The sequence below is a fragment of the Eptatretus burgeri genome, chromosome 2 (assembly GCF_056783735.1).
Source record: "Eptatretus burgeri isolate ZD-2024b chromosome 2, Ebu_testis_v1, whole genome shotgun sequence".
NCBI classification, from domain to species: Eukaryota; Metazoa; Chordata; class Myxini; order Myxiniformes; family Myxinidae; genus Eptatretus; species Eptatretus burgeri.
Window position 1 is genome coordinate 133,185,364 of NC_140962.1, and position 13,175 is coordinate 133,198,538.

The 13,175-nt window shown below is 42.6% G+C and overlaps 1 protein-coding gene across 2 annotated transcripts in view; it reads left to right on the forward strand.

Annotated features, from left to right (window-relative positions):
• The window catches only part of LOC147033189 (A-type voltage-gated potassium channel KCND2-like), an 813,677-nt gene that overhangs the window by 472,281 nt on the left and 328,221 nt on the right, over window positions 1-13,175 (forward strand). For both annotated transcript variants that reach the window (XM_085871312.1, XM_085871313.1), the window contains exon 2: window positions 7,782-7,944. In XM_085871312.1, coding sequence (XP_085727438.1) covers window positions 7,782-7,944 — 163 coding nt within the window. The remainder of the gene's footprint in view (window positions 1-7,781; window positions 7,945-13,175) is intronic.

Genomic DNA, 13,175 nt, shown 5'->3' on the forward strand with positions numbered 1-13,175 from the left:
TGAAACTTTGCAGGTTCATGGTACTCAATGAGTACTACAACTTTGCCTCAGGACATATTGTCCGATTTCGCTTAGGTCAGGGGTCAAAGGTCAATTCGTGCAAAAATCGATAATATGTGAGAGCTGGAGTTGCCTTCGCGCCAAATGCTACTCCTCCTTGGGTTATGGTCGGATGGTCATGAAAATTCACACTAATCGTCTGGAATACATTGTGCACAAACAAACGAGCCGGATTTTCGATTTAGATCTTTGTTCAACCACAGCACCCCCTCGAACTTTGGGGATTTCCGATATCAAACCGCATTTTCGGTACTTTTCATTCAAATGGATACCGAGTAGTTATCAGTAGATGGAACTGGATGAGATTTGATATGCATAATCTTAAGGTGATTCCCTATCCGCTATATGACATCCATTTTGCTCTATATCTTATAGTTTCCATGCTCGGTGACCCATCGCCGCCTGCCGGCTTGTCTGTCTGTTTGTCTGTCTATGAGCAGGATATTTAAAAAAGTTGTGGACGGATTCGGACGAAATTTGGTGGAGAGCTTGGGTGTGTGACAAGGACGAATTGATTCGATTTTGGTGAAAATCCAGATCAGACAATTTTTCTATTTAAAAGTGATTCTTCACCATTGAGAGATCGGGCTAAAAACGATATATAGCATCATATTTAAAAAGGTTATGGATGTATTTGCATGAAACTTGGTGGATGAGTTGGGGAGGTCACAAGAACAAGCCAATTCAATTTTGGTTAAGGTACGGATGTAGATCCAGCCTATAAGTGGGATGCAAAACGCAAACTGTCCAGCCTGGTGGAGCGATGCACTCCACTTAGTGCCGTTCTAGTTATTTTTGTTTTTACGAAATTTGAAAAATCTATGACTTGTATCTAGCTACCTACACAAACCTCAGAAAACTAATTTATTGTGTGTTTCTTTCGCGTGCGGCAGCCATGAAATGTTTGAACTTTCTCCACAATTGTCAAGTATTGGTCTTTCCCGTGACGATTCATCTTCCGGTGTTTACTGGATTTGCATAAATGTTTAGCAGCATTTTCAAAATGACCTCTCTGCAAGTGCTTGATAATAATGGAGGATCGTACATTGTTCTTTGTTGTTCTAAAACATGAAATGAGGCGATGGCTATATGGCAGCAATTCCTTGTTTTCCAAGTAGCCATAATGTGGATGCCCTCGGGTACTCTTTGCTCTTGATTGAACCCCAGTGCAACTGGCCTCGCTATCGCAGTGCCAGCTGACGCGTTGCACCGTTGCCTGCTGTGTGAACGCCATGGTTCGTGATGGCAATGAAGTAAAACTGGCTCTGCATTTGGAAAGGTTTAGCTATCACAGCAGGACCACAACACAGAAGTCACTTTTCCCTTGTCTGATTGTGTGTTCACTCGGTGTGCTGTAAGTGCAAACTCCCAGTCGGGTGGCTGCTAGGTTTATAACAAGTCCCTTCCATGCCCTCGGTCATCCTGCCAGGAATAATGTGCGATTCTGTACTTATCGGTTTCTAAGATTCCTTGGTAAACAGTACTGCTAGTTGCCAACAACTGGCTGGCTCGAGATGGCAGCGGCTCTGACAACCCTGTTTGTGTGTGTGTAGGTGTGATTCTAAGCATCCACACCACCTCGCTGTTTTATCCCATTAGAACATCGCTGATGGTTATACCATTTTGGGGATATAAGATTGTACCGTAGATGCAGTGTCCCCTGTTGGTTAGGGCAGGAATTGATAAATCGTTCAAGGCTTGGGCGATTGCTTCCCTACTCTTTATGAAGGACACTGTAGCATCTTTAAAGTCCACCAACTAAATGCCCGGCAGACAGGACACCAAGTTTAACTTCCATCCGAGGAACATCAAACCCATTGATGATTCACCCTGCCTGTGAAACAACAGGACGACAGTTTATAGCTGGGTCGGATTCAAACCCAGGGCTAGACTGCTCAAAGGCAAGTGTGCATACCTCGAGGCCATCATGCCAGCCCTGGTGATGTGATGAAGCATTGCGATGCTGTTTGAAGTTTGTGTCGCCTTTTCTGGAAAGCAGATGTATTTAACAATTTCATTTCATCACCAAAGTCATGAATATAATTTAACGTCCTCCATCCTTTGAAATACTGTGACAGTAAAACATATTTAAATAATGATATTTCTTTCACACGGCATATAAAGCTTTGCACACGTCTTGTATGATATTTCCGATATAATACGGTAGTGGCCGTTTTTAACGTGTTTTGCCCTGAACCGCCAGTCACAGAATCACCAAGTTATGTGCACACACTCGAACACCATACTGGATTTCTGTACCAAGGTTTTTTTTATCACATCTGGTGATTCGCTCGACATCAGATAAATCGGTGATGTTACTATGGGGCTGTCTTTTGGGCCTGGAGGTTCTCAATGAGCCAAACCAATGGGTTTATGAGCGATGCTCTTACAGCAGGGCTGGTCCATTTCTTGGTGGTATTATCTCGTGTCGTCTAAGCTTACTGGGAGCACTTACGATTATAGTACGGTGGAGCTCCATGCTGTAGATGAAGGTGACGCAACCCAAAACACACATGTACATGGATGAAACGCCTCTAGGCGAGATCCCCGTCCAATTAATTGATTACAGTAGTTCTTATATTTGTTTCTCCCATTGGGTGTTCGCCCCCTTTGGATGTTTGCCCATTGTCACTGCCTGTAGAAAGCTCCTCTTGTCGTGGAGATTGATTTTTTGGTCTTGCTTTTGTCCCTTTTGAATTAATTTTTTAAGTCGCTCATCATGCTCATGCTTATCAGGGCCTGTTGAACGTCTATCTTCTCTCTTCCTTCTCCTTTTCTTCTGCTTCTTCTTTCCTTTCCTATTCTTTTTCGAATGTGCAATTGTGAAAATCCATGTGACTTTCACACACTGCCACGTTTGGACGTTGGTCTACGGTAATGTTCTTTGTACATCCCTTCTCTTCCTGTGCATGTCGTCCAACTCTTTCCTGCATATGTGTAATTCTCTCTTCCCTTATCCCTTTGTTTCATGTAATGCACCCCATACCCCCACTTTTATCTTGGGAGTCTTGGGAGTCAGAGACGTCTTGAGGGAGGAAACTTTCTGTGAGGCAGATTATGTATGGTTTGTCAGTGGCAACCTGTGTGGAAAGATCTGTAACATTTGAGCAAAGGCCCTGGATATTTGAGGTCCACACTGTTAATGAAGAGGGAGGGGAGGAGGCTTTGGGTGCAGTGGATGGGAGGGGAGGAGGAGGGGGGAGGTAAGGAGAGTTGTGGAAAGAGTGTGGGGGATTACAAAATAGGTTGAGGAGGGGGCCGGATGAGGAGAAGAAAAGGCTCTGTGGTGTTGGGGTAGAGGCGGGGGGCAAGAATGGGGGAAGAAGGCAGTTGAGGATTTGAGGAGTTGGAGTGATGAGATAGAGGTGAGAGGGCAGGCGTAGGAGGGGCAGCTTGGTGGCTGTGAGGGGGGGGGGACAACTTTGAGAAGGGTGAGTGAGGGGGGTGAATGGTGGGATAAGGGTGAGTGGGGAGAGTTGAGGCAGAAAGGTGAGGGGGGAGTTTTTGAGAATGGTGAGAGGGAAGCTTGGAGGGAGAAGCATGTGATGGTTGCTTTGAGAGGGAGGGGTGAGTTGGTACTGAAGTTGGAAAAATAGAATGGTTGATGGAAAGCGAACACTCATAGCAAACTGGGGTTTTTTTAATGTTTCGGTCAGAAATGCGATTAAAGACATTTCTTTATGGATGCAATGAAGGCGAATTGAAAGAATGGAGAGAAGAAATGCTGTGACAGTTAGACTTTTTAGGCAAGGTATGAAGGAAAGATCGAATTGAGAGCAGTCTGTTGAAATAGAAAAAGAGTAGTGCATTATGATACAGTAATGAGAACCACACGTGTGAAAGAGGAAAATGAAGAATTATAAGAGATTGTTTTTATTATTGCTATTATTATTATTATTATTATTATTATTATTATAATTTTTGAGAGGGTTTTCATCAGGTTAGGTAAAGTAAAGGTTCTCGAAAAAAATTGTGAGGTAAATGGTGAATTTGGATCAGTAAATGCGGAGGGTGGAAACAGATCACGTGGTTACGGGAGAAGCATGTGGTAACAGGAGGTGTATAGTCAAAAGTGGATTTATTTAATTTTTCATTTTTAATAAGGATTGCGTAACAGCTCGGAAAAGGAAAGGTTAAAGTAAAATCGTGGAGTGAATTTGGAACGGTAAACGCAGAGTGAAGCTGATGGATCGATGAAAAATATCAGGAAGAGGGTGGAGAGAGACCCATGGTTACAGGAGGTGTTTTTTGATCGAAAGGATACAAGAAAATTATTAATTTTTGATGGATTTTTGAGTATTTGGTAAGATTCGGGAATGGAAGGTTGGATAAAGAAATTGTGGAGGTAAATGGAGTGAGTGGGCCAGCTCAAATAGAAGAAAAATGATGTTTCGGCAGAAATAGAAGAATAAGAGGAAGAGGGTTCGGGACTCGTGGATATGCAGGGAGGAAGGTAGTTTTTTATTTTTTCCTTTAAATTTAAGGCAAGAAACGGGGTGCTTAGTTGGGAGGGATGGGGGGGCGTTGGGAAAGTTGGGAAAATAGGAATTGAAGGTAATAGGGAGAGAATACAAATAAAAATGATCGTCCACTTGGAGGGGAAGGATGGGGAGGCCTCAAGGAACCCAAAATTTAGGCCTCAAGTGTTAAATTATTCTAAGTGAAATAACATGTTTGTGATGCATAAATGCAGCATTAAAACTAGAATGACACTCAGTAGAGCTCATACCTCTGCCAGGCTGAACAGTTACATTTTGTATCCATTGATAGGCTGAATCTGGATTCGTACCTGAACCAAAATCTAATCAGCTTGTTCTTGTCACCTGCCCAACTCATCCACCTAGTTTTGTTATAATCCATCCACAACTTTTTGAGATGTTGTGCTGTATATTATTTTTGTCTCTGTACAGATATTCTCTCTCAATGGTGAAGAATCACTTGAAATTAAGAAATTGTCATATCCTGATCCAGATCAGGATCTTCACCAAAATCGAATCAATTCGTCCTTGTCGCACACCCAACCAGTCATCCGAATTCTGTCCAAATCTGTCAATAGCTTTTTGAGATATCCTGCTTGCAGAAAAACACAGACAGTCAAACAGACAGGGGTGAAAACATAACATCCATCCACCTTTGGTTGAATAACGATAAAATGACATTTAATTCACAATCTTGCGAGATTCCATCATCTTGCGATATTTTATGTGACACATGAACAGACGTGACAAGCGTATTATTATATACCTCAAGATAATCACGATAAAATTCCCAGTATTTTCAATGCTATGCCTGGTGTTGGCTTAATGGTGAGGGTGGTGGGTTTGGGATCCCAAGATCCTGAGTTCAAATCCCCCTCAGCTGTTGAATTAATACCAGGTGGGGTTGACTCGGCCTGTCATCCTTCTGAAGTCGGCAAAATGAGTGTCAGCTTGTTGGTATCCTGTGTCGGAGTGGCGACCCGTCCAGAATTATGTCCAATCGCCAAGGAGACTGCTTAGGCAGCACCAACGCTCTGTACAGAGTATGGTCCTGATGGATGGATGTCTTTTAAATGATTGTCTGGTTTAAAACTACTTGGTTTGTGTCATGCAGTTTGCATCAAAGTTGATGTGTTTTTGGTGTTTTTTGGAGTCCTGTCCATGATGTGAACATGACAATTTTTTTTGTTGTCGTTATTGTATCAAAGCTCAAGTGAAAGCAAATCGGAAATACAAGTAATGAAATAGGGAAGGCATGAAATGAAGAAAGAGTTGAACTTAAAATTCGGGGAAACTTATTCAACCATCATGTGAAATCGAAATACTCAATTGCATTCAAATTATTTTTTTTTTACAACAACATTGAGGATCTTGAAAGAGCGAGGTGCTGGAGGGCGACAAGAAAAGCAACTGACAGTGGGGCAGTGGAGTACAGTTGGACAAAACAAGTGAGGGCACAAACTTACAGGCAAGGAAGAGAGCAGGGGAGGAAACACAATAACCTCCAACTAAGTGGATTATAGGTTCGGGAGGTCAATGGGAAGAGATAATACTGCAGGTACGGATGGGAGATGACATAGTATGGTGATGCACACCTGCTTATTGAAGCCCTGGGGGTAGATAGGGATTGAAGTCTCTGGAGGGTGGTTCCATAGGTGGGAGAAGCGAGGAATAAAATAATTGAGGTGTGCAGTCAGCCTGGATTTTGGAAGTTTAACGAGTATGGGTTTAGTGGAAGAACACGTGCATCTTGGAGTTGCTGAGGAAGGTTGAAAGGATGAGAAAGCAGGGTGATCAAGCCTTGAGGAGAAGTGGAAAAAAATAGAGAGGTCACCGATCCATCTGCAATGTCAAAGCAACAGGCCTTGTGCTTACAGGCCTCATCACAGGAGATAATATTGAGAGCTTCAGATTCCATGACAGACTTGATGCTGGGGTGCCATCTCATAGGGGAAAGTCAGCCTATTGATAAAGGCCTTGTAGGCTGCAAATGTTCCTAATTTTTCAAGGAATCACTTGGAGTGACAACGGATGCCCAGATTGCAGCTGTCTTTGGAGACCAGACTTTCGGTGCAGTTGGCTTAGGAGAGGTCAGGTGAGGTTTGGAAGTTCAAGAGACTGAACCTCTTCTAGTGATCGACCATGGAAATAGATAGATGAGTTTGCATGACGATTCTTTCCAGGGCAACAATCGAGACTGAGATTTCCCATGATTAAAGGACATGTTGCATTTGTCAGACCAGCATATAATCCATTCTAGATCAGAGTGCAGCTGCTGCTGTGTGCCTTATTTAGTCAGATTGCGGTATTGTATGATATAATGTGGAGTCATCTGTAAAAAAGGAAGAGAGGGTTTCCAGAGCATCACAGAGGTCGTTTTTTGTAGATTATGAACAAGACTGGGTCAAAACACTTAGTTGGGGAACTTAGCCTCCACTTGTTGAGAAGTTGAGATGGTTCCATTGATAACAATACATATTAACTCCATGAGTGGAGGATATCAGAAAGCCAGGTATTAAGGCGGCTTTGTATACCACAGGCAGAGAGCTTATCAAGTCGAGCATTATGCCAGACCGTGCAGATTGCCTGAGATACAACTCGGGCAATGGCACTGACCTCTAATTTGAGACTTAGGGCCTCCAAACATTGCTGAGAGATGAGCAATGATCCGATGATGTCATCACTGCGAAAGAGATCGTCGCATCGAAATCTCATCGCTCGTCGGATACAAGCTGTTCATGCCCTATTGTGCATCATGGCCATTTGATGAGAGATTGATAACGTCGGCCAATTACATCATGATGATCACAAGTCGTCACTCTTGCCAGTATTGGTTGTTTGTTTGTTTTGTGAGCTTGCCAAATATACTGTACATGATTGTTTGCAAGTATGTCATTCAGTTTTGATTCCGATAATGGTGTGTTGAGCATTTGCATTAGCTTGGCGTATTTCACTCACTTCGTTCTTCTCGCGGAGATGTTCCCTGACCTACATGTGGCAGTTTTTTTTAATTATTACTCTTCTTTTTTAGTTACAATGTTAATATTCTTCATAATCATGTTGTTTCGGATCCTTGGCTTGCAGTTCTACTTTCAGTTATTTTGGAATAAAATGTTCCACCCTATTTGAACTCAACTCCTTCAATAGAAACCTTAAGTCATTGCCTTTAACATCCACATGACGATCCATTTGGAGCTATGAATACGAAAATTAATATTCCTTTCTTTCTTACTTCCTGTCAAGGTATGGAGACATGGTTCCCAAGACGATTGCAGGGAAGATCTTCGGTTCCATTTGCTCGCTGAGTGGTGTCCTTGTAATCGCTCTTCCAGTTCCTGTCATCGTCTCGAACTTCAGTCGGATCTATCACCAGAACCAACGAGCTGACAAGCGCAAAGCGCAGAAGGTGAGTTTGTTTGTGACATGGTTGAATATATTTATTTATTTATATGCGGCCTGTGGCTGTTTGGCTGCATCATTTTCTGGGGGTGCAGCAGTGTCGCTGATGCAATGCCCCCTGTTACCAATAAGCTGGTGCTCATTTTGCTGACCTCAGAAGGATGACAGGCTGAGTCAACACACCTGGTGTTAAATCAACATCCCGACAGCAGCTTGAACTTAAGACCCGAGTATCCTCAGCCAGCCACCTAAGCCATTAAGTTTGTGGTTAAATTGAATGAAGATGATAAGTAAAGTCATACACCTGAGTGTGAAGCAAATTCACACCAATTGGTAATGTCACACAATTTTTGAAAATGTAACAGTGTATTTTGTAATCTCCTGCATGTTTTACCATTGTAGTTTGAGTGTATGGTGTGTAATACTTTTTTAATATGGATCATTCAGCTTGGAGAATACAACGAAATTTGGTTATGGTATTGTGGCGGATATGTTATGGCGGAGAATGGTATTATGGTGGAGAATACCGTCTAAATATGGTGGATTTAAAAAAAACCCTACCAATCCCCTCACATCCCCCATCTCGAGTCCATATAAAGTATACATTTTATACAATTAATAGAGCTTTTCAAATCGTCCAACAAAATCCAAAAATAACCTAAAGTAAGGAAAGGAGGAGAAAAGAGGATATCCAGAGGTTCCCCACCACCACCCTCCCACCTCCACCAAGCTTTGCTTCAATGCACAAGTCTGAATTTACCCCCTCCCCTCTCCTCTCCTATCCCGACCACAATGCACATGTGATAAATAGATGGCCCCTGGAAACACACAATGCCTGCTTTTGTAAACAATTAATATAAAGCACTTAATTTATTAACGGTTGCAGTGACATCTGCTTTATAGCGTGTTTGGAAAGCATGACGTTCACATGATTTACAGAAATTTTTGTCTTCTGTCATCACCCATGATCTTTATTACCCCCATTAACCTTTCCTAACCCAACCATCTCACTTGCCAGTTTCAGTACTTCCACCCCTCCTCCCTTTCCTCTTATCCTGTTTGTTCATTCCCTTGATGTCTGTCCCTACTGTCAGATCTACCTTGCTTTTTCATGAGCTTCGCTCCTGTTATAAAAAAACAAAAAACAATTGGTACCGACCACGTGATTATTTCGGACATGCTCTTTTGGAAAGGAATTTTCAAAAAAAGATAAAAAAAATAGTGACTTTTTTGAGGTTGAATTAAAGTTTGTACGTGCAGTACACATCGAGCTGCATCGCGGTTTGCACTTCTTCTGTGTTTATTTTCCAAACAGCAACGGTAGGTAGCACACTGATTATAGTTTTCCCTTTCAGTTCCATTAAAGTCCCAGGAGAATGTTACACACAGATATGCATGTGAGTTATTCGACAGATTAATTTGATTGCCTTTTCATTGCTAATCAGGCTGATTTGATTATTGAAGTTCTGTGCTGGTGCGCTGAGTAAGCCATATGGCTAATCACTCCCTTACAATAAAGTTTAGGGATTGAAAGGGTCCAAAGCATTTCAGCTCATAGACACTGTTGTAACACACCATCCTCTATGTGTTAATGCAGACCCTTCCACTACATCGTGTGTCCAGCGAAGACCATCACGCCGCATTACATGCTTCAAAGACGATGCAATGGGTCTCACGAGACAGTAGGCATTAATGGTCAAAAACCTAGTACCGCATATGTACAAATAATGCAGAGATTGAGACTTGTTTGGAAAAAAAGTGACTTTAAGGTCAACATATCAACAAGGAGGGATAGCTGGATAAGAAATCTTCAGACTCACAAGGTTAGTTTGAGAAGAGTGGTAATCTGCGATGAGACAATTTGGACAAGGTGAGCTAGACTATAAATAAGCTCATTGGTAGGTCGTTTTTGGATTGGCAGGGGCCACCATCTAGATAGACTGGATGAAAGAGTGACATTGGATACACATGGGCTCGGTGATTCCACATGCATGAAAAAACAATATTTTTGCATACAACGTCAAGGCTTGTGGACGAGCGAGAAGAATGAATATATCAGGAGGCAACGGAACAAAAGGAACTTCAGAAAGAGGGAGGAAACACCAACAGCGGGGTTGAAGGACAAAGTCGAGGACTTGAACAAATATAGGATGTGGGGAGGAATGAGAAATAGGGGAAGATGTATGGGATGGACATGATCGATGGATACAGAAGCAAACTCTCAGGAGGGAAAAACTGGAAATTTGGAAGGAGGTGGGCTTGGGGGCCATGGTGGTTAGCGAGGGTAGAAAAGATCATGGTTTTGACGGGGGATGATCTGAGATGGTGATGAACAGTTGCCTTGAACACCTGGAGGGAAGGATGAGATTGAAGAGAATGTGGAAGTTGATTCCACAGGTACCCTAAAAAAAACCTATTGGTGAGCTAAGAGTAAAAGCTGAACTTGTATGGGATAATAAGAAATGTGTTACTGGGTGAACATACAGTATGTGTTCTTGTGGGGCTGGAGAAACATGGTGGTGAGCTCAAAAGGTAAGAAAGGATCAAGACAATATATAAGGTGATATATAATACTGCAAGACCACCAATCTGCCTGTGGCAAGAATGGAAAAGGCCCTGTGCTTCAGTTTTCAGCTGGGAGATACCAATTAATCTGAGGGCCTTTGACTTTATTTTATCGAATGTGGCCCACAAAAGGAGGAAAAGGGCACGATGAGGGTATAATTTGACATATTATCAGGCTCAAACAAGGTAGGAAGTAATTTGGCCAAACCATACTAAAATCAGTATTATATAATTAGTTTAATACAAACTCTGGATGAACAGTATACTGGTGATGATTGAGCATTACGCGTATTGAAAACATCCATCCAAGCTGGCTATTGCATAATAAATACAATGAATGCCTTGTGAGTTGTGAGTTTGGTTGCTGCAGCATTTCCTCGGAGAGAAGGGATAACAATGGAAAGTACTCGGTACCCATGCACCATGCTCTATGCAGAACGTTAGTTCTGCCGATGCAGTCTCTTGCTAAGGGTTACAATCCCGGACGGGTTTCCACTCCAATGATACGATACTCACCTGAAGGTGGAGACATTTGGAACTTTTAAGGGTGTCGGCAATAACTCACCGACTCTTTAACATCCGGAGGATCTTTAACAACTACCAATGGCAAATACAGACAGACAGGACACCCAATTTAATGTCCTTCTGATGGATGGCACACACGTCGATGCCTCCGCCCACCTGTGAAACACCACGATGACAGTTTATTGCTGGGTCAAGATTCAAACTCAGGCTAAACAGCTCGGAGGCTATCCTACCAACCCTAGTGCAAAGTCCTGAAGAAATAAACCTTAATCCACATGCAAATGCATCATGTACCTATAATTGCAATATGGCTGCCAGGATTGTGAAATCTAAAAGGCCGTGTGCACAAACAAGCGCGCCGTGATGCAGCTCACGCATTGTGTGAGCAGCGAAAGAGAAAACTGCGCCCAAGAGGTGGATAAAAACAAATGATTATCCTGCCACGTTTGCTGGCAGCTTGCCTCTTTCACTTCTCTTCCCTCTGCGCTTTCTGCTTCAGATGGGTGTGCCGCTTGTATGCTTGTGGTACGAATACTGGTCGCAGCGGAAGACTATTTGGGTTTCATGATTAGATTCCGGAGCAATAAGGCAATATAGGTGAGAGGCAGGTCATGTAATTTGATTTGTCGGTCTGCTTCGCATGCGGCATTTCATCTCGGCGTCGCATTCTCCTCGATCGCTATTTTCCAAGCTGAAGTGTTGCGTCACATTGACAATTTCCCCCCCCCCCCCTCTTGATGCGTTTGAAAATCTTATTACCTCAACACATTAAGATTGCAAAAGAAGAAAAGAGAAATGCGATTTCAAACTAAGGATATTAAAGGAACAAGATTAATTTTGATCATTAACAGCAGCTTGGTGTCTGCATTTTTAGTGGAGTGCGACGATGAAAGCGAGGGTTGCGAATGCTAAAGACGCAACACGGACCTGCTTGGTCATGTTTCTTCGCTTATTGCCACTGCCTTCTCATTCCATTGGTCTTCTGTTAGTTGATCCTCATCGTATGTGTTCTGTGACTGCATTTGCGCCATTCACGGTGATGCCGTGGTAGGTCCGCGCCTCGAAGTGGCACCTTTTGTGAGCACGCAATGCAATGCAATGAGAGACTTGGAAATCGCACAGTTCGATACCTCGTTCAACATTTGTCTCAGTAATTAGTATGGAAGGGGCTTTGAGAGCACAACTCTGGGACACTACGATACAATGGACTGCAGGCTGTTATAGAAATTCTGGAGGAAGGGGGATGAGATAGAATTTGCTTACTGCTCTGCAAGCACATGCAATATCGAGCCAATGCATATGTGCTGTCATTAAACTTGGGATCATACGACAAGCAAACAGAACCCACGTTGGATCAAATCTTTCCAATCATTCCTGAGATATTTTGATGCATTATGTATCCGATCCGGCCCGTCTTGCACACCTCCATCAGAGATGATCTTTGCGGGACCCAGGACATACACACAGCTGTCGACTGCTAAAGCCGAAGAACCTTTGCAATTGCTTGTAGAACATTGCTGAGATTGCGTCGTCATATTGCTCACGATAGAATGCATGTATTTTGGATGTTCATTACCTTCGCATTCTGCAAAAGGTTATGTTTTGGTCGGCATGTATTTATTTATTTATTTGTAATCTTGTGATTCGTATAACTCAAAAAGTATTAAACCAAATTGCATGAAATTTGGTGGGATGATTGGTTATTAGCCAGGAAGCATTCGATTAGATTTTGGGATCGTTCGGGTCAAAGGTCAAGGTCACGAAAAGGTCAAAATCATCTTTTTACGATAACACGGTCAATTTTTATTCAATTTGCATGCAACTAACGCCAAAATGTTCAGAATTCAACGCCTCATCTTGTGATATGCAATATGACACAATGACGCCCATACTCTTGTTACCGATTAGGGGTCAAAGGTCAGGGGAGTCACGACCTTGAAAAATATGCGGTTTTTGTCATAACGCGGTCAATTCTTGTCCGCTTTACATGAACCCAGCACCAAAATGTTCAGAATTTAATGCCCAATCTTGTGACATAATGACGTCATAACACATGTCACCGGTTGGGGTAAAATGTCGGGGGGGGAGGTCACACCCTTGAAAAATATGCGGTTTTCGGCATAACTCAGTCAATTCTTATTCGATTTG